This window comes from Taudactylus pleione, unplaced genomic scaffold (genome assembly GCF_031769625.1).
Source record: "Taudactylus pleione unplaced genomic scaffold, aTauple2 ptg000048l, whole genome shotgun sequence".
Taxonomy (NCBI): Eukaryota; Metazoa; Chordata; class Amphibia; order Anura; family Myobatrachidae; genus Taudactylus; species Taudactylus pleione.
The window spans coordinates 506115-530428 of NW_028284450.1; the positions used below are offsets into that span (position 1 = coordinate 506115).

The 24314-nt window shown below is 40.7% G+C and overlaps 1 protein-coding gene across 1 annotated transcript in view; it reads right to left on the reverse strand.

Moving 5' to 3' along the window:
• NTMT2 (N-terminal Xaa-Pro-Lys N-methyltransferase 2) overlaps positions 1-23548 on the reverse strand; it is a 123997-nt gene extending 100449 nt beyond the window's left edge. Inside the window, exon 1 of the mRNA XM_088460540.1 lies at positions 23395-23548. Within this exon, the coding sequence (XP_088316666.1) occupies positions 23395-23548 (154 nt within the window). The remainder of the gene's footprint in view (positions 1-23394) is intronic.
• Positions 23549-24314: the final 766 nt, after the last annotated feature.

Here is a 24314-nt window from a genome sequence, read left to right on the forward strand (position 1 = left end):
AAAATAAAATCAATCATGGATCAGTCAATAGAAGAACATGAGCAATCCAGTACTACTGCTGGCAATCATAGTACATCTTAAGTATCTACTTTTAAAGAAGATAAAGGGGTAAGAAGGTGTAAGAAAAGGAACACCAAATCTAAACAATGTTTTACAATCTTTAAGAAACTATCACCTCTAATAATGAAGAGAAAAGTTACAGATGCAAACCATAAAATTGTTAACATGCCATACACTACAAGCAGTGGTAGGAAAGGTTCAAAACATGGCTTTTATTTGTGAGTGATGGTCCTGCTACTGCTCTTTAATGCACTAGAATAGCTATTGCAAAAGACTGGGCCAAAATCAGTCAGCCATCTTCTGTAATCTCACATGAAAAACCTTCTTGCTCTGAGTCTAGATGTGGCACCAATAAAACAGGCATTTCAGTGCACAAAAAGAACTCTAAGAACAAACTGTGTGCATGCAAACTTCACATATTCCTGAGGAGAGTCTATGGGCCATATTCAATTGCCGGCGAAAAGCCGTTCTAGGTGAAAAGTTGTCGCTGATGACGTCATTTTGCCTGTCGCAAGCTTTCCGCCGTATTCAATTGCAAAGACTTTTCGCTGGAGCGAAAAGTCTGCGACTTGTAACCAGTGGAAAAGATTCGCCTGTGAATGGAGGCAGAAAAAAGTGCAGAATTGGGGGTTTGAGGTGCAAAGTTGCGGGAACACACCTGCAGCCTTGGGACAGCCCCCAAAGGTAAACTGCATCAAAAAAAGTAAAAAAAAATACTTAAGACGACCCCAAAAAGGTACTTTCGTTTTTGGGGTGAAAACGCACTTTAGCAATTTTAAACCGTGCTAGCATACATTTTCATGTACCCCGAATTTGCTAGGGCTACTTATTTTTGGAAAAAAAACTGATAAATGCTATTTTTCACCACTTGTGCAAAGACGCAAAATAGCACTAATTCAGAGCATTTAAGTACCCCAAATACCATCAGCAGGACTATTCGGGGGTATCCATAGTGATCCCCCATGTCAGTGCATCTTTTGAGGGGTGTCAGGGTGATTTCCCCAAATCTGACAAGACTTTTCCCCGTTTCCAGTTTTGCTGGGACGCAATTGAATAGGGCGAATCGCGGTGATGAGCGCGATACTTTTCCGGAGCCAAAACTAGCGATGATGGCAAAAACTCTGGCTCCAGGACTTTTCGCCGGCAATTGAATACGGCCCTAAGGGTGTCCATGAGTGTTATATGTGAGTGTGACATTTCTGACACTGTAATCCAAGAGAATCCTCCTTCCACCATTTCTAAATCATCTGCAAATGTGAGTATTAGTAGTAGTAAAAGTAATGATGATTATGGTTTAGACATAGAAATTGAGGATGCTACTTTGGAAATGAAACAGGATGAGGGGGATATTTGTGTATTGTGTAACTTATGAGGCTTTTGATGATGAATGTGTTGGAAAAAGCAAGTTTATAAAATTCAGGAGAATGATGTTTGTGTCAAAGTAAGTCAGTCAACAGTAGCAACACTTCTTGCCAGTGACAAGAAGAAATGCATTGTCATGCCTGGGCTAAAGACCAAAAAATCCACCATTACCCACACCCTGATATTTTTCAAGGTATCTGTGCCATTTGTAGTGCCAAAGTAAGTAGACACAAGAACGTTAACCATCTAGGAACTTCCTCCCTGTTAAGTCATTTTGCAGCATTCATACTATTTATTTCTCAAAAACCTGAAAAATCCTGTAAAATGTTAACAAGCAGTCCAGCATCAGCTACCAACAGCATTGATAGATACCAGTACATGCAATCTCCACCACCAACACATTCATCATCAACCTCCTCATACAAATTGCAAAAGCAAAGTGGCTCCTCCCCTATCCAGGATTCACAAGAAGAGTCCTTGCGCACTTGTGCTGCTGCTGGGGATGAATCTTGATCACAGAAGGGGACCAAGAAGGGGACCAAACACAAGAGGAACCAAGTATAAAGGCCACCATCCTGTTGCACAGTGGATCACTGAAGCCAAGGCATCTATGTTTGCATTAGATCTGCATCCAATTAGCGCCATCAATGGGTCTGGTTTTAGTCAATTAGTTGAGGTCATGTGTCCATGCTACCAAATTCCATCTTGATTCTATTTTAACAAAACAGCAATTCCTGTATCGGTACGTTAAAAATAAGTTATTTATTGCCTAGAAAATGCCATTGTACCAACTACTCACTTAAATACAAATATGTGGACAAGCAGTACTGGTCAAACTAAAGATTACATGACTGTAACAGTGCACTGGGTGGGTGTATCGCTTTCAGCAGCAGTATCTAACACACAACACCAACACATTCACAGTCAGGCTACTCTCTGTATCAGTAGCTTCAATAAGAGGCATACTGGTGCCAATCTGTTGGAAAAACTCAGGGATTTGATAGCAAAATGGCTTAATCCGCTAATACTCTCCACAGAAATTGTCATTTCCAATAATGCAAGTAACATTGTATGAGCATTACAACTGGGTGAATTTTGAACACATACCATGTTTTGCGCATACAATAAACTTGGCGGTTTAGAATTGTTTAAAAATGACAGGTCCAAACAGGAGATGCTGTCTGTGGCTCATAAAATTTCTAGGCATTTTTGGCATTCACCAACCACATGTAGAAGATTGCAGCAGCTGCAAGATCAGCTCCATTTGCCATGCTACAGATTGAAGCATTATATGATTCAGCAACTGGGGGAACAGCAAAATGCCATCCAATCATACTTATCCAACCATGACATAGGGAGAGGGGGGGGGTCATGTTACATTAGTGCAGCACACACAACATTTAGTTTTATGCAAGCTACTGAAACCATTTGAAATTGTAATTAATAAAGTACAGTAAGCCAGGTCATAGCGTTAATTAAACTACCGGAATAGCAGTTATAGAACCTGGATGAGGAGATGAAACAAAGCAATTTCACTAAGTATGATGGACTTGTATATCAAGTTCTTTATTCGCTTCGCCAGGACCAAAGGGTTTGCAACATCTTGCACCTGGATCAGTACATTTTGGTATCCATGCTTGATCCTAGGTTAAGTCATAGATTCAGTTTTTCCTGCAAATACTGCTGCCAGAAAAAAAAATTACCTTTTCCAAGAGACCCGCTGGTGATGATGATGATTCGTCAACTCAATGCACCAGAGTGAAACATTATGACATCTGGTCAGGCTTAAAAGAATTGCCCACATATTTTGACACCTCTACCATTACTCAACCTGATACTGTACATCAATAAAATGGTTGAATCCTAATTAAGGCTCGTAAATTAATTGTGTCTTATATATGGAAAGGTAAAACTCCACGGCTGGCTTACCAGCGTATGACTAAACCTAAAATCCAGGGGGGGGTTACAAATCCCAGACTTAGAGCTATATCAGTCAGCGTGTCTAATTTCACAAATTAGCGACTGGTTTCTTCCCCCTAACACTAAACCGTGGGTTGACTTAGAAAAGGCATTATTGATAGAGTATCTTTTAGTGGATTTAATATGGACTCCCAAACAAATGCGCCCTTTATCAAATAATACTCCTAGAGCCATAATCGACTCTCTTAATAGGTGGGACAACATGATACTGCAATCTAAATGTATCAAACTACCAGCTAAAACCTTATCTTTAGCAGCTATTGCTCGCTTAATCCCAGACTTATCAGTGGTGATTTGGCGTTCATGTGGGATTGAAACCATCGCTGACATTTCGAGCTCTTCCTCTCTAATCCCGTTTTCTCAAATTCAATCCCAATTTCAGTTGCCGCCTGGAGAGCTTTTCTCTTATCTTCGAATTCAACATTGGGTGGTTACTATAATAAAAGTATGCGGTTCCTTGGAATTACCTTCGGCTGATATCTTGGCTAAATTAAAAAGAAGTAATTCTAAAGGTACTATTGGTTTTTGGTACTCCATGTGACTCGAGGCTAGCCCTCCAGTTAAATCTAAGTCCCAAGAGCAATGGGAGTCTGATCTTCAGGAGGCCTATACTCCTCAGCAATGGGAATCTATTTTCACTACTACCCACAAATTGTCCAAATGTTATAATCATTTAGAATTACAGTATAAAATACTCCTTAGGCTATATTTCACTCCGGCCAAATTACACGTAATATGGCCAACGCAATCAAAATACTGTTGGAGATGAATATGAGTGTTGGAGATATATTTCATATTCTCTGGAGTTGCTCTCATATCCAGGCCTTCTGGAAAGATCTATTTGATTTGATTTCTAAGGTATTGAAAGTGAATATCCAGCCATCCTCCTCTCTGGCGCTACTACACGTTTACCCTTTAGGTATGCCCAAAACTGACTGTTATTTAGTGGGTCATGTTCTTATAGCAGCCAAGACAGCAATAGCACAATTATGGAAATCATCTACTCTCCCTTCTATTCATAAAATTATACATAAGGTACAATTTGCATTTTTGATGGAAACTGTGGATGTCACATACTCAATGTCTGCTTCTTCGCCATTGAGGTTATGGTCTAAATGGCAGGAATTTGTAACTGTTGGTGAAGGTGTTTAGGGATACGCCTTCTGTATGAAAATATTTTGAATATTAGATTCTACTCTGAGTTAGGCATTTTGAATGTGATACAATGTATATGTGTTGTATATTCTTGTGAACTGTGGTACCTTCTCCTTCTTTTTTTCATTTCGGTTTTATATTTATTTTCTCCCCTTGTTTTATTTTATTTTTATGTTACTTATTTTGTGCTACTTATTTGCAACTCTTATAACTGAAAGTATTGTGTCTTTTTTTGTATTTTATTTCTGTATTTGTGTATTTTCTTGTTAAAAATTAATAAAAATTAATTGAAAAAAATAAAAAAATAAAATGGTTGAAAATTATTTAATGTTAATGTACAAATGTCACACAGTCCAGTAAATACTGGGAATAAAAAAGGCAATTTGGAGACTCTTGTACAAACTAGCTATGGTTTATTTAAACTGCTTACCCTCCAGTGTGTACTCGGAAAGAGTGTTTAGTAGAGCCGGGAACCTTGTGAGCGATCATCATAGGAGGTAATTCCAGAAAATTTTGAAAACTGATGTTCAGCAACTGAATTACAAATTATATGAGAAAGACCTTTGCTGCCAATTACAACAAAGTATAGATAATTCTGTAAACGTGGATTCCAGTGGGGATGAGCTAATATTGTGTAATGAAGATTTTAACAACAGTGATCATGTGGATGATGATATCTTTTAACTGTGATAATGATTAGCAATACTTTAAGCCTTAAGCCCGTTGGTACAGTAGCTTGGTTTAACCAAACCACCAAGATATTTTATTTTGGGGGGGGGCAAACACACCATGCACTTCAGACAAAAAATGGTATCCCTGTTGCTGAAGTTTTGTTAAACTGTTCATGTCCATTTTAACATACAACATATATACCCTTTAGAATGTAAGCTCTTACAAGCAGGGCCCTCTACACTCATGTGTTTCTCCTTACTTTACTTTCATCTACTTCTTACTCCCCACTAGGGCACCTAACACTTGGTTGCTTATGCTCTGTTGCTTATTTGGGTGTTATGGTGGTATGCATTTATGATGTCGTTGGTCGCTATGCCGACCGGCGGCATCTCCACTACAGAATCCCAGCGAGGGTTAATTAACCTATGCTGGGAGACCGGCATCCCGATCGAAGGGATGCCTGGCGCCGAGCGCGGTCAGCTGCGGGGGGGAGGCTTAGGTTTAGGGTTCGGGGGGGACTTAGGGTTAGGCACCCCCCCAGAGGTTAGGTTTAGGATAGGGGAAGGAGGGTTAGGGTTAGGCACCCCCGGGGGGATCTTAGGGTTAGGCACCCCCCTGTGGGACTTAGGTTTAGATGGCGGGGAAAGGGGGATTAGGGTTAGGCACAAGGGGGGGGAGGATAGAGTTAGACACCCTAAAGGAGGGTTAGGGTTAGGGGGTAGATTAGGTTAGGAAATACTTACCTTGCGGACAATCGGGATTTCCTTCCACGTCGGTCTGGCGCTGCCGGGATTTGAACCACCGTCCATGCGATCGGCGGTGTGACTTACCAATTCCGTTATGGTCACAAATGTTGCAATGTATATTATTCATGTCCTTGTCCTGCATTGTATTGTACTGTAAGTCATTGGTCACTTATTTGGTACTTTGTAAGGCGCTGCAGAACACTTGTGGCGCCATATAAATAAACGATAATAATAAAGATGGGTGGGAGGACTCAAGGACAATTCCAATGCACCACTTTTTGTTATGGGCTTTGTCAAGATTGTGTGTGTTTGACAGGCTTTTCTGGACTTTTAATACACAGCAATATTCTGACTGGATGAAGACAAGGTTACAAGTTTCCAAGCAATTATGCTCCCATACAATGAATATGAATAGGGATGACTAAAGTATGAATATGTATAATCTATTATGGAAAATAAAGAAGTCAGTGTATTTTCTCAGCCAGACTAAATTTACGGAAAAGGCTCCCTCTGGTAATGAGACTCTTTTATATTCCCCCTAATTGATTGATTAATTCATTAATTCCGTTCACCTCTAGACTCTTGTATTGGCCTTAGGCACGTAATTTGCTGGTTGGAGAAGTTTGTTATTAATTAACTTTAACTATTATCTTTTCTACTAGGCTGATACTTTGACTTGAATTGCCTATATTGGTCTGAGGACTGTGATTTGCTGTTTGGAGAAGTGTGTTGGTATAGGTAATATATTATTTTTTCTACTAGGCTATTACTTTTAGGCTATTAGTACTTGTTTAATTAAAACATTCTATAGGGTCATATAGTTTATTAAACTGCCATTCTGTCTGCTACTGCTGTACCACTATGTTTCATAGATGTGCTATATTCCTTTAAACTGCCTTGTGTTTGTGTTGTTACACTGTTGCTTAGTTTTGCCAGCCAACTCGCAGCAGCCTTTGGCCATAGTTGGGGAAAATAATATTGATCTGTGAGGTGGTCAAAATTGACTGGTAATGACTGCAAATGAATGTATTGATGTTAATAATATTGTAGAAACAAAAGTAGGTCCAAATTCCATTTTTTTATAAAAAAAAATTTTAATTCCAAAACTAAAACAATTGAGGGTGGTATTGCCAAAACCAAATACAACAATGATTTAGAACCAAAGGCAAGACACAGGAGTCTGTGCACATTTCTAAATGAGTGCACACTACTGATGAAACTGTATAAAATATCTGTAAATATTTTGAAGAAATTTACAACAAGCCTTTGATTTCTGCTCCCTCAAATGTATCCAAACAGGAGATATTTTTTATTTTCTACAAAAAAGAAATTCTTGACCAGATTTTTCTAGATTCTTTTTCTCTCTCATGCATTTGGAACTATTTAACAAATACACATTGGGAAAATCTCTAGGGTTACATTTACATTTGGATTTACAAAAGTGGAGGTGTTACCCATAGCAACCAATCAAATTCTAGCTGTTATTTTCTTTAATATACAAAATAAATGAGCTAGAATATAATTGGATACCATGAGCAACACCTATTCTGCCCATTTCTTTAAATGTTTCTCAAGTTTTCTCATATTGCAATTGGATTTCTCTCATTTCATTCAAAATACAAATCTCAACGTTCACTCCATGCTTACATTTTAATCATGAAAATGCTCTTCTTGAAAGAATTTTCATTTCACCCAAATGATAGGCCCTAGTTGAACCTACATTATGACGAAGATGAAGAGGAACTTCCCACAAAAAAAAAAATTAGTTCGGCTTCATTGCTAGTTTAGGAAACAAATCTATCTTAAATATTCATCAGCAATTCCTTCACTCAAATGCTGGACACTCTTTTGGGGCACACACATCACAAATCATTTGGCAATGCAAGATAAAAGGAGCGGTGTGATAGTGATGTACCGCGAGTGCAAGGGTTTCTACACTACAACATTGTGAGATTCACGTTTAATGGAATTGTCCCCTTTATGTTCTTCCATTTTGAAATTGTTAGAGGATCACCAGGACCCGGAGCGGATCTCCATGGAGGCATGACCTCTGACCTGGCGCTTCTGTGCATGCGCGACTCACTGCTGTCTTTCCTCCAATCCGTCCACAGCATTGGACAAGCCCCTGAGTTACTCCATACAACAAAGAGCCCCATAGTGACCCAATAGACCACTCTATATATGTGGAGCACAGCATGACCCTGGGGTAGGACAGGTTTCATATTATTGATAGGTGTTTGTGTTTCCTGGCAGTGAGGTGGGCTCTGTGCTTGGGGACAGTGTGCAGAGCTGAGCGTGCGCAAGACCCCACAATGTACACCATGCAAGGGGCACTCGCTCACTTGTACTATTGCACAGAGGACTTCACCAAACAGAACTGAAACTAACAGAGGAACACTGAAAATATTTGCAAGGAGATGCAAAGCCTGGGTCTGTTGGCCTGACCTGAGAAGCTCTGATAGTAGAACACCGAACTCAACAGTCTTTTCAAGCAGTACATAGCTCTCACTAGGCAAGGGTACATTATGGGGAATTTGTTTGTATGGGCAGATGGGTGGAAGTCCCTCCCAGCAATATGTCCCTATTGCCAGTAATAGGTGGCATAGTTGGGGAGATGGGTAGCACCCGCTTTGGTAACATAAAGTGGTTTGTGGGCAGGCAGCAGGTGGGGGGAGGTGTTGTTTGTGCCAGCACTCACTCACAACTTTTAGAGCTTTTGGGGAGCATCCTTTATTGAATATCCAACAGGCATACAGTAGCTCAACTTCAACAGGGCCGGCTCCAGGGTTCGGAGCACCCTGTGCCAGCTTCTCAAAGTGTGCTCTGACATCGCGCGCAGCGTAAAAAATAGCAAAGTAACCAGAGTAGAATTTGGAGACTTGAACTGCAATGGGATCGGCGGTAACTGCAGAGTAGCCAGAGTGGAACCGGAGACTTGAGCTGACATAGAATCAGTGAGAGTAGCAGCCATCCTGAGTGGAATCACAGGCTTGGACCGGAATGGGACTGGTGAGAGTAGCAGCCAGCCGTAGTTGAACTGCAGGCTTGAACCTAAGTGAGACCAGAGATAGCAGCAGCCAGGCAGAGTGAGACCAAAAGTATGACCATACATATATCCTACTTAAAGTCCCAAATCAAATCCAAAGGGATTTTTTTAATCAACACAACACAAGAGAGGGAAAGATGTACAGATCAGTCATAAAGAGAATTGTATATAGGCCAATCCATTGTGATGTAAAGTCACAAAAAATAATACTCAATGAGCCGGTACTTACAAATATTAGGAACATATCTGAAGAACATGTAAGTCCAATATATATAAGGATTATATAAGTCCAATTTATTGTAGTAACATATTGAAGGTATTGCTTTCATTTAGTGCCTTAGTTGAGATTGTGTCTAAATCATAAATCCATTTGAATTTGTTACGTTTGAGCGCCAGCTATTTGTCCCCTCCTTGTTAGAGTGGTGGTTTCCATTCAAAAATCATACAGCAGAGTGCCGATTAGGAGTGTCCTTTTTTAATAGCTGTACCACAGGTTCATTAGTGGCTCCTGTATATATGGCCTGTCTTACAGAGGTGCGATGATTTGCCATCCCCTCGCAAAAAGGTATAGTCAGGCCAACATACATCAGGGCACACAGGCAGGTTAGGGTGTATATTATATTATCACTGGAGAAAGGTAATCTGTATTTGATGTGTATTCTTTTTTTACCACTACATGGTAAATCATCCACTACACTGTGGATTATTGCAGAGCAAGATTAAGGGGGCACCTGAAGGCTAGGTGACCTGGGTCCCCCTCTGTCAGGGGGCCCCCTAGAGCCAGAGCACATCAGGCCCGGCAGTGCTGGAGGAGAGTGTGAGGTCAGGCTGATGACTACTCTCTACTGATCTCTCAGCCAGTGAGTCAGAAGTCAGTTTAACTGTCTGTTACTTCAGACTCCTCCAATAACTGGCTGCGAGATCTGAGGAGTGATCAGGCAGCTCCGCACCCACCCCACCCCAGTGTTTAGCTTCCCCTGCTATTGACCAACTTTTAATTAATTTCATTAATTTCATTCTTTCAGTATCCTGTTACTTTAACTAATTCACTGTAGATAGGTTACAGGAAGTCTACTTTTAATCTGATTTTAATTGCTTTTAACCCCCCCCCCTTATAATTTGATTAATTTACAAGTGGAGGCAGGCTGGATGACAAGTTTGGGTGGGGCTGATTATGAGGGAAGGCCGTGCTAACAAGGGGAAGGTCCATAGGAATGGATTTTTGTTGTGTCCCTCATAGACAACAATGCTGTTCTAGTTGACTCTACACCATCATCATGTGAGATGATGGTCTAGTGGAAACTTACATCAATAGTAGCCAAAAGAGCTTCAGAAGGAATATTCCCCAAATGACAAAGTTTTTAGAAGAAATCACCCATATCTTTTATATGTGGTCAACAAAACCCTAAATGCTAAAAAAAATTCCAATAATAAATGACACAACTCTCGTGAAGTTCATTCACGGACACTCTCCATATAAATGAATGAGGTAGCAATGTGGAAAGTGTCCATGGGAGACCTCTCAGTCTCGGCAGAGCCCCAAAAGGGACAAGTCGCATTGTCTATTATATTTTTTTTTGCAGAGTACCATGGACTAAAGATGACCTTTCCATTGGATTGAGTGAGCAATGTGTGTGGAGTGTTTTTTTTAATAAAGGAACTTATACTATGGTGTTTGTGTACTGTCTTCAGTTTATTTATTTTTTTACAGGTGGCTCAAAGGTGCCACTAGGCCCATATTTCCATGCTTATACTTGTGGTTCTCCATTACCATTATGCCCTCTCAGCTTTGCTGGGATCAGCAATCTACCTGTAAAGAACAATATTAATTATAAATATTAATTATTGATCACCTCTGTACCCAAAGCCCTGGGTTACAGATACAAGATTTCTGTCCAGGGCTAGTTGCCCTTAGGAATAGGGACCCCAGTTTCTTAGGGACTTCACCCTAGGGTATATACTTGCATGCATATTCTTGACTTCCGGTTCTGGTTTGATGTAGTAAGGCAGCTCTGTCTCAGGGCTCCCGCACCTCATCCCAGTAACACCCTTCACAATGCCCCCTAAGCCTCGATAACACCCCCAGTCTGGTCCTGCATGGTACCTGTCACTAGCATGGACAGGTTTCTGTACTCCTTGCAGCACACGCCCACTCAGACGTCCAGACAGGAGAAGCACCGCGCTGCAGCCAACATGGAGCCGGATGCAGAGTCTTAAGTGCTGTCCCTGGCATCAAAAAAAGCTGCTGCTGAGGGAGAGGGCTCTACTCCCTATAAGGTATGCCATTCTCCAGATGATCTGGCCACCTATGGCGATATAGTTGTAGCCATAAAAAACACAGTGACCCCTTTACTCACACAAGCAGTGGCAGACATTACAGGTCAGCTCAGCAGACTGACACAGCGAGTCAAAGACACAGAGCAGCACAGCATGAGAGTGGCAATCTCCAGAAATCAGCCTCAAACCTTCATAAAGAAAACTACAGTAATGGAATAAGGTCGATGACCTAGAGAACAGGTCCCGGAGGAATAATATTAAACTTGTAGGCATTCCTGAATCTGTTAAAGGAGCAGCACTTGATAATTTTGTGCGCAATACCTTACCACCTCTCCTGGGCAATGAAACTGAATGCAGAGACATAGTTATCGAATAGGTACATGGAGTGGGGCCCCCTCCCACGCAAACTAATACCTCATCCACAGGTTGTACTTTTTAAATGCCTCAATTACCTACACAAGGCAAAAATCTGGTCTGCATCTAGGAAAATAAAAGGGCTGAAATGGGAGAACAACAATCTCTATGTGTTCCAAGACTACTCTGCAGAACTCTCAAGGGCCTGCAAAGCCCTCTCCCCTCTATACTCACGCTTGATCTCTGAGGGTCGCAAGTTTGGGTTGCTCTACCCCGCCGGGCTACGCATCTATGATGGCAAAGATTATGAAGAGTTCTCCACACCAGATGATGCTTCAGAGTATCTACGAGAACTCTCTTTTTCTACCATGCAAGATGCTGATACCCCAGCTCCCAACCCAGGGTGATACTCTAGCCATGTCCAATCTGCAAGTTACTCAATACCTAATATCCTCCTACCTATGCTCACTGAGCGTGAAATTGTGACTGTTTATCTACGTTATTAAGCAACTCTTTTAGGATGATCATCTTTCAGTTATACCTGTAATTTAGTTAGGCATACCCCGCTATAGGAGACTTTTTTGTTTACTGTGCTGTAATATATTACATGCTTTTCATCTCAATATATGTCACATACGTATTTTTTCTTGTAATCCTTGGAAGTTTAATGTTCTTATATAATTGCTCAAGTTGTAATTCTGACTGACACATTCCATGACCTGCTTTCACTTGTTCATTATGTTTTATTTTCTCCCATCCCCTCATCCTTCACCCCATCTCCTTAACCTATCACCCATTTAGCCAGATGCAATGTGTTTTTGTCTACCTTCATGTTGGGGCTTTGAGACCAATGTTGATATATGTCTGACATTAAAATAGGCTCCTGGAACACGGGGGGCTTCCCTCTCCAGAATTGACTATCTCCTTTTTTCACTCATCCTTTTCCCTAAAGTTATGGTTTCTACCATCGAGCTGATCTCCCTGTCCGACCATGTCCTGATATCTGCCACCCTGCACATACCAGATGAGCTAGGCTCGGTCAAACTCTGGAAATTTCCGTCTTATCTATCCCTATCACTTAAATTCAGAGATAGACTACTCTCTGCCTGGGAAAACTACAAAAACAACAATCTCTTATGCTGCCCATCCACTAGCAGACCATAGAAATTACAGCACGATTACAACATTGTAATCGTGCTGTCGTTTCTATGTCTGTGATAAACCTACACTGAACGAGCAGTCTTTCAGTGCAGGTTCATCAATCATCTGGCAACATGCTGAACCTGATGTTATCGTCAGGTTGACCAGCATGTTTGCCCGATGATTGATGTCGGAAACGACCAGCGCACGCGCGCATCGCTGGTCGTTTCCGACTGTAAAGTTCCCGATTTGCAGACGATTTGCAAGCGATTGCACGATTACGACATCATTATCATGCAATCACCAGTCAAAATCATCTAGTGGATGGGCAGCTTTACACTTAGAATCAAACCCAACACTCTTTTGGCAAGCAGCCAAAGCAGTATTGCAGGGAGAAATCATCTCTTACACCTCCGACTCCAACAAAAAATACACCACACAGTACATGTCACTCAACTCTGATTTCTTTCAGCAATACAAACTTTCTTCCACACCTCACAATAAGGAATTATACCTCACAGTGAAAACTCATTTTGAGGAATTTATGCAATCCATGGGGGACAGGTACCTATTCTCATTCAAGCATAAATTTCAAAAATTCGGCAATAAAACAAGTCGCCTTTTATCAAATTTACTTAATGGTACTAGACCGTCAATGGTTGTCCATCCTCTACAAACCCCATCCGGCACCTTGACTGAATCCAACATTGAAATTGTGGAAGAAATCATTCTTTATTAATTTATACTCTTCCGCCCTCCCACCTAGTCCTCCCTCTACATCCATTCTTGTGGACCAATCTCCCAGTTTCCTCCCCCTCCAATTTTAATTCCTGGGACTCCCTGCCTTGCCCAAACTTTTCAGCCGAAAAGGCTCAATCCCTGCTCTCCCCCATCACCTTAGAGGAAGCCCATAAAGCTATTCAACAATTACAACCTAACAAAGCCCCTGGCCCAGATGGCTTTAGTAGCGAGTTCTATAAAATCTTACTCCCTAGGTTAGGTGACACACTAGTATCTGTATTTAATTCCATGTTAACAGCAAACTCCCTCCCAGCCCACTTTAATTCAGCTATCCTGAAACTAATCCCAAAACCAGGTAAAGACCTGGGGCCTGATTCAGAGCCACTCGTAAGGGGCAGCTCGTTCGCTCCAAGCGATGTTTGCCCAACTGCGCATGCGTACGGATCGTTATACGCATGCGCGAACCAGTCAGTGCGGTCGAAATTCATGTGCTTGCAAAATAGCGAATGCCTGCTAATTTGAGTGACAGGATGAGGTGTATGTGGGTGGTAACAGGGGAAGGTGCTTGAAAACAGGGAGTGGAGATCCGATCGCAGGCGTGCTTAAAGGTCAAAACGGGCGTTTTATGGGTGTGCATATTTAAAATAGCAGCGTCATTGACCACGTCACTGGGTTATTTTATAGCCAGAACTGCTCGCAAAATTGTGGTAGCAAAAACCAACCACAAGAATAGCGAGCAGCTCATACCCTGTTCGATGTACTCGTTTAATCTAATAAATAGCGGACATGACGTAGGATGCGAGCGGACAGGGGGCGTAGTTTCCCAAAAAACGACCACAAGTTTTGTTCGCTCGTTCAGACCTAGAGGCGTGAACAGACCGCAAACAGTGAACGGTTCATTTGAATAGCCACCCCTATTTTCTGGACGAGCGAGCGCAAATAGCGACCGGCTCTGAATCAGGCCCCTGGTTTGCCCAGGATCCTACCGACCCATTTCCCTACTTAATCTTGACTACAAGCTCCTAGCAAAGATTTTAGCTGACCATTTAAAACTGATTTTACCCCATATCATTCATCAAGATCAAACCGGATTCATCTGGTGACGTCACTCTGTAGTTAACATTAGAAGGGTCATAACAGCTATCTCTGCGCCTTCTCATTCCTCAGCCTCTTCTAACAGGTTAATTCTCTCCCTAGATGCAGAGAAGGCTTTTGATCTCATATCATGGCAACACCAATTTTCAACTTTACAGAAATTCGGCTTTCCAGACCCTTTCACCAATATAATAAAATTACTTTACTCTCAACCTCAAACCCAAATTTCATGTAATGGCCAACTTCCCCCCTGCCTTCATTATACAAAAAGGCACCAGGCAGGGTTGTCCCTTATCCCCCCTTTTATTTTACATTGCACTAGAACCACTGGCAATAGCCCTGCAAGCTTCTTCCTCCTTCCAGGGCATTCAAGTTGGAGATGTTGAACTAAAGGTAGGACTATTCGCGGACGATATGCTCCTTTTCATATCGAACTCAGCTTCCTCCATTCCTGAAGTGATGAGGATTATTTCCTCATTTGGTGCTATCTCAGGATGCAAAGTCAACATCTCCAAATCTGAATTGATGCCTCTAGGAGGCCCTCAACCTCAACTCTCCCTAATCCAATCCACATCTTTCTTCCATATAAACTCTTCAAAGATAACTCATCTCCCCCAACCTTTCTAAACTGTATGACTTGAATTTTACCCCTGTTATCTCTAAAATATCCACCATGCTGGACAACTGGAAACTCCTCCTCCTTTCCCTCATGGGTCGCATAGCAATACTCAAAAGTGTCATATTCCCAAAAATATTCTATCTCATGCAAATGCTCCCCAACCATCTAAAAGTTAAAGATCTTAAACATATCAATAAAAATTAATTCCTCACTCCAAATCATCAGATATCCCTATACAAATCCTTAATCATCATGTTTCATGACACTTACCAATCGTGGATTTCACTTAACAAGACATTTAAAAGGAATCCTTATGCATCCCCCTACACAACACTCTGGGTAAATCCCTCCTTTACCCCCTCACTTTCTAATGCACACTTCTTTACATAGATAAACAAAGGTCTTAAAATAGCCTCGAAAGTTTTTGACCCAGGAGGCAATTTAGAACAAATCTCAACCCTACGAGAAAAATTCAACCTGCCTCAGCACCAATTTTTTATGTTTCTCCAATTTGTCACTATATCTCTTCTTTATCACCAATCAACCCTTCATCAATCCCAGACCCAATCATAACTGCTCTGCACTTATGTGAATGTTTTCAATATAAAACTAAATTAATTTACTCTGATATAATCCAATCCTCAAACACCCAGTATTGGGAGAGGTTAGGCCTAATGTGGCAGAGAGACATCCCTGAGATTAACTCCCCCACAATTAGGTTACAAAATTATGACTCAACCTTGAAGGCCCTAGGTTCAGCCTATTTATAGGAAGTACATGCGCGCACCCTGCAGAGGGCATACATTTCTCCAGCTCAATATAAAGTTTAAAGATGTAAACCCTTCTAGTCTAGGTCAATGTCCCAAGTGTCATCACTCAGAAGCAACACTATTCCATTGTTTCTGGTCATGCGGGAAGATCCGATGATTTTGGAACAAAGTTCTTAACTATGTAAAAACTATTATATCTATTGCTTTTCCACCTGACCCCTTAGCGTGTTTATTGGCAAATTTTAAAAATTGGGACCTTGGCCCACTTAGTATATCTGTATTTCCATTTCTATCCATTTTAATTACTAATCTCAAAAAAAGTTATATTATTGCTTTGGACCTCCTGCTCCTCCCCCTCCCTCTCAGAATAACAAATATTAATCCATTTACTCTTGAATAGAGATCCACCCTTCCTTACACTGAAAAATAAATTATTATCCGTTTCTATAACAAATGGGAAAAATTTATAGACTCCCTGGAGCCTGACACTCAAATCAAAATATTTAAACTCTTCGAAAGCACTGAATGGTTCCTACACCAAAAGCTCCTAGCCACACCATTTGCCAACATATCTCCCCGCCCCCTGATCTTCATCCCTTTCTGATTTTTTATTTAAACATATGTTTCGTTACCGGGATTATAATCTATAATGATCCACTTTTCAAATATGGTTAAACTTCTAATACTGTAGCTGTATTGCTATTTCAAACACTTGATATTGGTGTTAATAAATTATCGGATTTTACAATGCCAAAAAATTTCAAGATTGCTACACCTAAACCATTATTTGTTATGTCCTTGCTTGTATCTTTAACTGATCTAATTTTTGTGTACAACCAATTTCTTGTTTGTACCTCATTTTTTCTTTGAAAATTTTATAAAAACAGATCTAAAAACATGCATTTATTTTTTTTTTTTTTAAAAGTGGAGATGTTGCCCATAGCAACCAATCAGATACTACTTAAGATGAATCTAGCTCATTATAGAAGAGAATAGCTACAATCCTTTTTGTTGCTATGGGCAACAACTCCATTTCTAAAAACCCGAACTTTAGTAAATATACTCCTAGGTCTCTAAAAAAGGAATTCACATACAGTATGCTTGGAAGATGGCTTGGCATTGCACAGGCAGAATGGCATGACCTGGTATTCAGAGAGGCCATCATTTCTATTGAAGACCATCCATTATTCCTTGCCTACCGGACACATATCAGGTTGAGCACCCTATGCAGGATCAATTGGTCAAGACTCTAGCCTGAAGCACATACAAAGAGGACAGAGATCAGAGATAGGGAGCAAGTATTGTTAAAAGTGATTTGTTGAGCACCCAATAGTGAACCACTTTTCCTTGCCACAAAATAGAACCCACAACAGATAAACGCTGGCTTAAAATTCTCCTATACATAGGTTGTAATGGCCCATGACACAGGCTCAACAGCAGGTATTTTTGGCCCTATGTTGCATCATGACAGATGGCAGGTAATATGGTCATTCTCTGTGAAGTGGCAGTGTCTCTGCCTGCTTCTAGTTAAAGACCATGTTGAAACATTGGTATTTCACATGCAGCCCATTTGAACTAGGCCTAGTCTGCTTTCTTTTGATAGAAGCACAGACCATTATTGCCATTTCACACATTGGTAGGCAAGTGCTCTGGCATAACTCATCCCACTCCTTAATTTATTTAGCACTCCAATAGAGTTTATGTCTAAGGAAAATACAAGATGATTGGGGTGTTTATGTTGCTAAATGATATCAACTCTAAGAGACTAAAATTGACACATCATCAGCACCTGTTTAGACTCATGCTGGTATTATGGGTCATCCATCTACAGCCGTTAGCTGGATATTCAGAATCAAGGCAATGTCATAATTTCTGTAAAATCCAAATCTGTAAAATTTTTCATGGAAATGGCATCCATGAAGGCCTTGGCATCTATGGAACAATATACCAATGAGAGGTTGCAGAAAGCTCAGTAATTGAGAGAGCAGCCTGAAATTAAATTACATAATTTGTGATTGAGAGACCATGTTCCTCTATCTGGGCGAGTCTTGCAGAGAAACAGGTGGTGCAACCTAGATATCAGCTTTAAGATTGCCAGCAAGCCCTTGTTGTTACCAACAATGGATTATCCTTATCATGAAGTGTTGTGGCCCATGTAGTCGGTTGTGCAGCTGAGAGCAGTAGTATGGGTACAAGTGGTGCGGCTCTGAGAGCCAATGATGTGGCTTAGAAGCCGATGATGCGGCAAGAGCCGGACACAGGAATTGTGTACAAGTGGTGCGGATTTGAGAGCCGATGATGCGGCTTTGGAACTGGTGTGTGCAGCAGAAGCTGATAGCAGAAGTAAGTGAGTCGATGGTGTGGCTTTTAGAGCCAATAGTGCTGCTAAGGTGCCGACAGTGCGGCTTTGAGCCGGTAGCAGGAGTTTGTGTATTTGAAATAGGGCTTTGAGAGCTGATGGTGCAGTTAGGGAGCCGGTACACAACTGGGTTTACTTTAGGTGCGACTTTGAGAGCCGATGGTGCAACTTGAGAGCCAGTACTCGAGTTGGAGTACTTGTGATGCGGCTTTGAGAGCCGATGGTGCGGCTTCAGGACCGGTACATAAGTTTGTTTACTTGCAATGCGACTTTGAGAGCTAATGGTGTGGCTTGAGAGCCGGTACACAAGTTTGTGTACTTACGGTGTGGCTTTGAGAGCCAATGGCAGCACAGTAGCTGCTGGTGTGGCTGGGAAGCCAATGTAGTGGCTGGTAAGCTAGTGGCAGCACAGAAGCTGCTGGTGTGGCTTGGTAGCTGATGGAGAGGCTGGTGAGCCGGTGGCAACACAGAAGCTGCTGGTGTGGCTAGGGAGCAAATGAGCTGGTGAACCAGAACACACTACCACGAGGAGATACAGAATGCTGACCATGCAGCTGAGCCGAAAGAACCTACAGAAACGCTATAGTTGGTGAGGCAGCAAAAGGCCAGCATGCACAAACAGAAGGAGGAACCAATCACGCTGTGCTGTGGATAATACACATGACCTCCTGTGGCATACAGATCGCCTAGCAACTGAGGAACTTGTAACACAGATCAATTCAGTAGATCCTTACAGTTTGTGGACACATGTAAGTGAAAGATTTGTGTCATGGATGTTTGCCTTTAACACTAGACCAATCATTTAAATGTCCATGTGTAATTGCAGGATAAAGTCTTTCCGGTATACAACCCAATATACTGTACATCCATTCCAAGAAGAAACAGAAATGCACATGTCGAAGCTGGATGATTGGCTGAGATCAGATCTTTTAAAATATCTGAAGACGCCATGTTTGAATTGTCTGCATGACGCCATCTGGTGTAGTCAGTATAATAACATTGTGTACGGCGCTATTTAGCGTCGTGTACATTTGCCGTGTTACTGCACACTGTTAAAGTCTTTACATAATAAATGCACACGGATACACATATGTATTTAAAGACTTTATATATATTTAAAAATGCAAGGTTTGGTCAGTGCTGGGAAACAAGTCCTGTCGACATGTCTGTGACTAGTAATTGAAAAACACACACATACTGTGAGGTGCAGACGAATGTTTCTGTGAGGTGCAGACGAGTGTTTTGAATGAACCATTGTCTTTAAGTCTGACTATCATTGTATGTCTAAAGGAACTAGCATTTACATTCCAAATAGGCTGGAGAGGCCTTTGATTACATTGTGATTCCATCAAGTATCTGCTGGCCATCTCTGATCAGAACAACTCCATTGTCTGTCATTTTTTAACTTAGTTCGGACAGAAGTAATATCAATAATACCAGTTACTGGATAAAGCTAGATAGATATAGATATATATATATATATATATATATATATATATATATATATATATACATACACATACATACACTTAAACGATCGCATGTGTATCCACAATGCATGCACACATACACAGTTGCTATTGTAAAAATAAACACACACAGCACATGTTTGCGCTGTACACAACTCCTGCACACAGCGCACCTTTTACGCTGCGTGTAGACGCACAATGCATACTTACATATAATCATAAATATACACACTCATAAAAGGTTCCTTTACATTAAACATAATATTAGAGGTTTTAGTAGCATATAATTATGTTGTGAAATGTATGTATATGATATTTAAGGTATACAAGATTGTCGACATGGCATGTTTGGTACTATACTGACACCCTGTTTATTTCCATATATTCTAGTCTATCAGCGAGGGAGTCGCATCTTGAGTTTGATAGTTATGGATCATAGGAAATTATTGGTTAGAATGTATACTCTGTATGTAGTGTCTTAAACCAATTAAAGAAAGACAATGTAATCTCAAGAGACTGTGGAGAATTGGGACATACCCCTAGTGAACTGTCCTATGAACTACAGCGTACTACAAAGACCAAGAGCAAGAACCAATGGAATTATGTTTGTCATGATCTGTTAGGGTATATAACCTATGTCCCGGTCCCAGTCAGTAGCCATTCTTCTTGGATGACCACAGGCTTCTGGAGTGACGACTGTTTACTGGGACCGGTGCGCATGCGTATGTATCAAGCTGTACCTTTTCTGTTTAATTGTCTTTGCGCTAATTGTGATAGATCAAAGCGTGTAACTTACTTTTTGTTGCAATAAGAACTTTGTGTGCTTTGGAAACACAGTTCTGCTGGAAAGCAATTATTTATTGTGTGACAGGTAACGCTAAATAGCGTCTTGCGATTATTTAGGGGTAACGACAATACAGTATTCATACACACTATGTAATAATGTAATAGGCTATAGATTTACACTCTGTGAAGCAGCCTTTAGTCAATTTTTCAGTACATCATTAGAAGTACACAGGTTCTATGACTGATTAAAACAAGGCGAAATGCAGACTGGAAGTCAGCCAGCCACAGAATCTGTGTAATTCATATGTGTCCTGAATTAAAGGGATGATATACCAAGCCTAAGTAATACTGAACACAACCACTGCCTGAATATTTTATTGACTCTTCACCAATTTCTAAAACAATATTTGACTTATTAATCATAAATATTCTCTGAATAGGACAAGATGTGTTAATACTGCCAACATCTTAAATGAGTTGTATGATGTAAATTAAAATATTTATTAAACTAATTTTCAATGTGTGTTCAGCAGTAAAGGTGTCCCCCAAAACTACCAGTTATTAGGGTGTACCCACAAATATTAAGCATCACCCCAATGTAACATAGAGGGACTGCAGCAGCTATCTCTATATGTGCAGTGGTCCCTCCATTTCCCACAGCAGCGTTAGCCTCCATAGAGGCGTTAACTCAGTGTAGCCTACGAGTTACATTCTGCAGAATATTTTCAGGAGATGGATCCGTAGGATCCCTTCTCTCTGCTGCCCGCTCACACAAGCATTGACATAAGTGGACGAATGTGCAGCTGGCTGAAATAGAAAGTAAAGTGATCCTGGATGCCATCTTTTCACTTTTAGTGATCGCAGAGACGGGATCCTATCAGAGCACCTGTCCCGAAGACTCAGGATTTGTTATTACAACAAATTAATGCCTAATTAATTTCTTGCTTAGGGGTCTGTGGCTGTATATCAAACATCAATCAGGCCTAAAAAAAACAGAACATATAAAAATAAACCGAAAGTATAATATTCACACCGGCAGCAGGTTAACAAAATAGAATCCCTGAACATTGCACCCAAAAGTGAAGATTCAATTCTAAGTGATGTTGGAGCGATGCATGTGATTTGATGTTGTTTTAACGGTGCATGAAGCTGATAACAGTAGCACAACATTGATACAACTTCACACATTTTGTCCTGCACCCCCTTTGGATTCACAGGAAACTACGAGATGTTTGTATACAGTATGTATGGCTAAAGGGCGCACCTCATGTAACATCATGATGTAACATCTGTGTCGGGCTGAGGGGCTCACAACACCCTTATTTTTATTTATTATAAGGGGGATTGAAATAGGCCATGTCCCCAATAGTAATGGGGATCGGGCCGGTGCTCTACAGCCCTGATTGATAGTACTCAATTTCTACCTTTATATACAATGTACACACAAAATTAATATTTACTTTGTTCTTATGCCGGCCATACACGGTAAGATTTTTTAATACAATGTGCACGATCTTGTTCGATCGCAATGATCAATCGTGCACGTTGTGTGAGGTTTGGCATGCTGTATGATGGCGATGCGCATCCCCGCCATCATACATCGGCATTGTAGGTCTTATGGAAAACCCATAAGATCTGCGATCCGTCATGCTGTTAAATAGGTAAACGAAGCATCTTAAAAAAAGTAAGGAAAAGAAAACTCTTTTGGCTGGGGGCACAAACTTAATATAATCTATTAAAACAAAGTTTATTACATAATCTTCAATTTACGTACATAAAAGACATAACACCATATATAGACAGACAAATTACACAAAGGTTGTATATTAATTAACATACAACCTTTGTGTAATTTATCTGTCTATATATGGTGTTATGTCTTTTATGTACGTAAATTGAAGATTATGTAATAAACTTTGTTTTAATAGATTATATTAAGTTTGTGCCCCCAGCCAAAAGAGTTTTCTTTTCCTTTCTTTTTTTGATTCCATTGTATCTTAACTCTAGGGGAGCACCGCCAATCGTGTATATATAAGTTGATGGCATCAGAATTAGTGACATTTCCAACTACAATTTGAGATTGATCACTCACTGCCACACAACTGTAAACATTTGGCAATACTAATTTGAATTTCTCAGCCTGTGCGGGGACACTCTTCTCGTTTCTTAAATGAAGCATCTTGTAAGATGCTCCGTTTACCATTCACAGCAGCATATGATGTATCAGGCTGAATTTGAAAACGTACCGAGGTGTTGTACATTTTCAAATCGCCCCGTGTATGGCCAGCATGAGAGTATACAGTACTTTCTTAAGTTTGAAACAGGTATTTCCTGTGCAAGATATTGGCGCTCCGCTGTCTCATTGCCAGGACCTTAACAGATATTTCCTCACACCCCATAGAAGTGCATATGAAAATCTGGGATGTTACTGTACCATAACTATAGATGATGTACACAGCCTTATATCGCTACTACATTTTGCTTATAATCGAATTCCCCTCTTTGCACCAGTTCACAGTATTTTGCCAGTACTGTACAATACATATAACAATGTATCCTCTGTCATAAAAATCTTTAATATTTAGCATTTTGTCTTTATATATAAATAAACATTTGTTAATTCAGTACAAACATTGTTTTAAACTGTACTTACCTTTATCATTTACAGGTGACGGCTAGGAAAAAAGATTTATGCTGCTTTATAAAGCACAAACTAGAATATTCTGCCCAGCATGATTCTCAGAAAAAAGATATTGCACTTACCTAGAGGATATCTCTCTAACAAATAGAGATAGCTCTCAAAGAAATCATTCCTTATAGCCTTGTGAAGAACAAACGACATGCTGTGCCTGCAAAGCTCTTCATCTGTCTTGAGCCAGCGCGACTTAAAGGCAAGGTGAGCTCCCAGATACTCCATGTTTGTGTATTTACTGTTAAGAAAAGGTAAATCATGATCCACAGTTCTCTAAGTCACTGTGTTTTATCCTGACACTTTACACCATGACCAGGGAAGTACAAGCCTCTGGCATTGGCTGCGCATATTCTGTGAGCACACAGCAGGTGTCCACGGGAACTGTTAGTAAACCTCAGACAAGAATTTACTGCTTCACAAGTGTAAAATGAGATGCTCCTTGAATGGGTTTCACTTGAGCTAAAAAGGCCACTCTATTTCTGGATAATTTACTGTCCACAGAGTTCCCTCTCAGTGATCGTACAAGGCATACTGTATAGAGCCTGTTCTGAACTAACTGAAAACCTGGTTTGTCGAATCAAACTTTTTATGTCAATTATAATGTTCATTCAAAATACCTATTTCAAAGGCTGCAGTTTATTTCTTATACCCACTGTATATATAGGGAAAATGGCTAAGGTCTTATATAAAAAAAAACTATGGGCCTGATTAAGTGGTGCACAGAGTGTTGATGCCGCACAAAAGTTGCCGCTGTTGTCAGTGTGCGCATGCCTCCGAGTCACATTGCACATACATCCTGATGGTTACCGCTCTAAGCTGCTGAATTTGTATGTAAGAGCTGGGGATTTCAGTGCGCGTTACTGGGAGGTAACATGGCGATGGCTAGTCAGATACGGGTGTGTAGCTACTAAAGACAGAGTTGCACTGACAACGGCTGCCATGTTCAGACGGAGATTCTGCACCTCAATAGGGCTGGTGCAAACTCCGATGA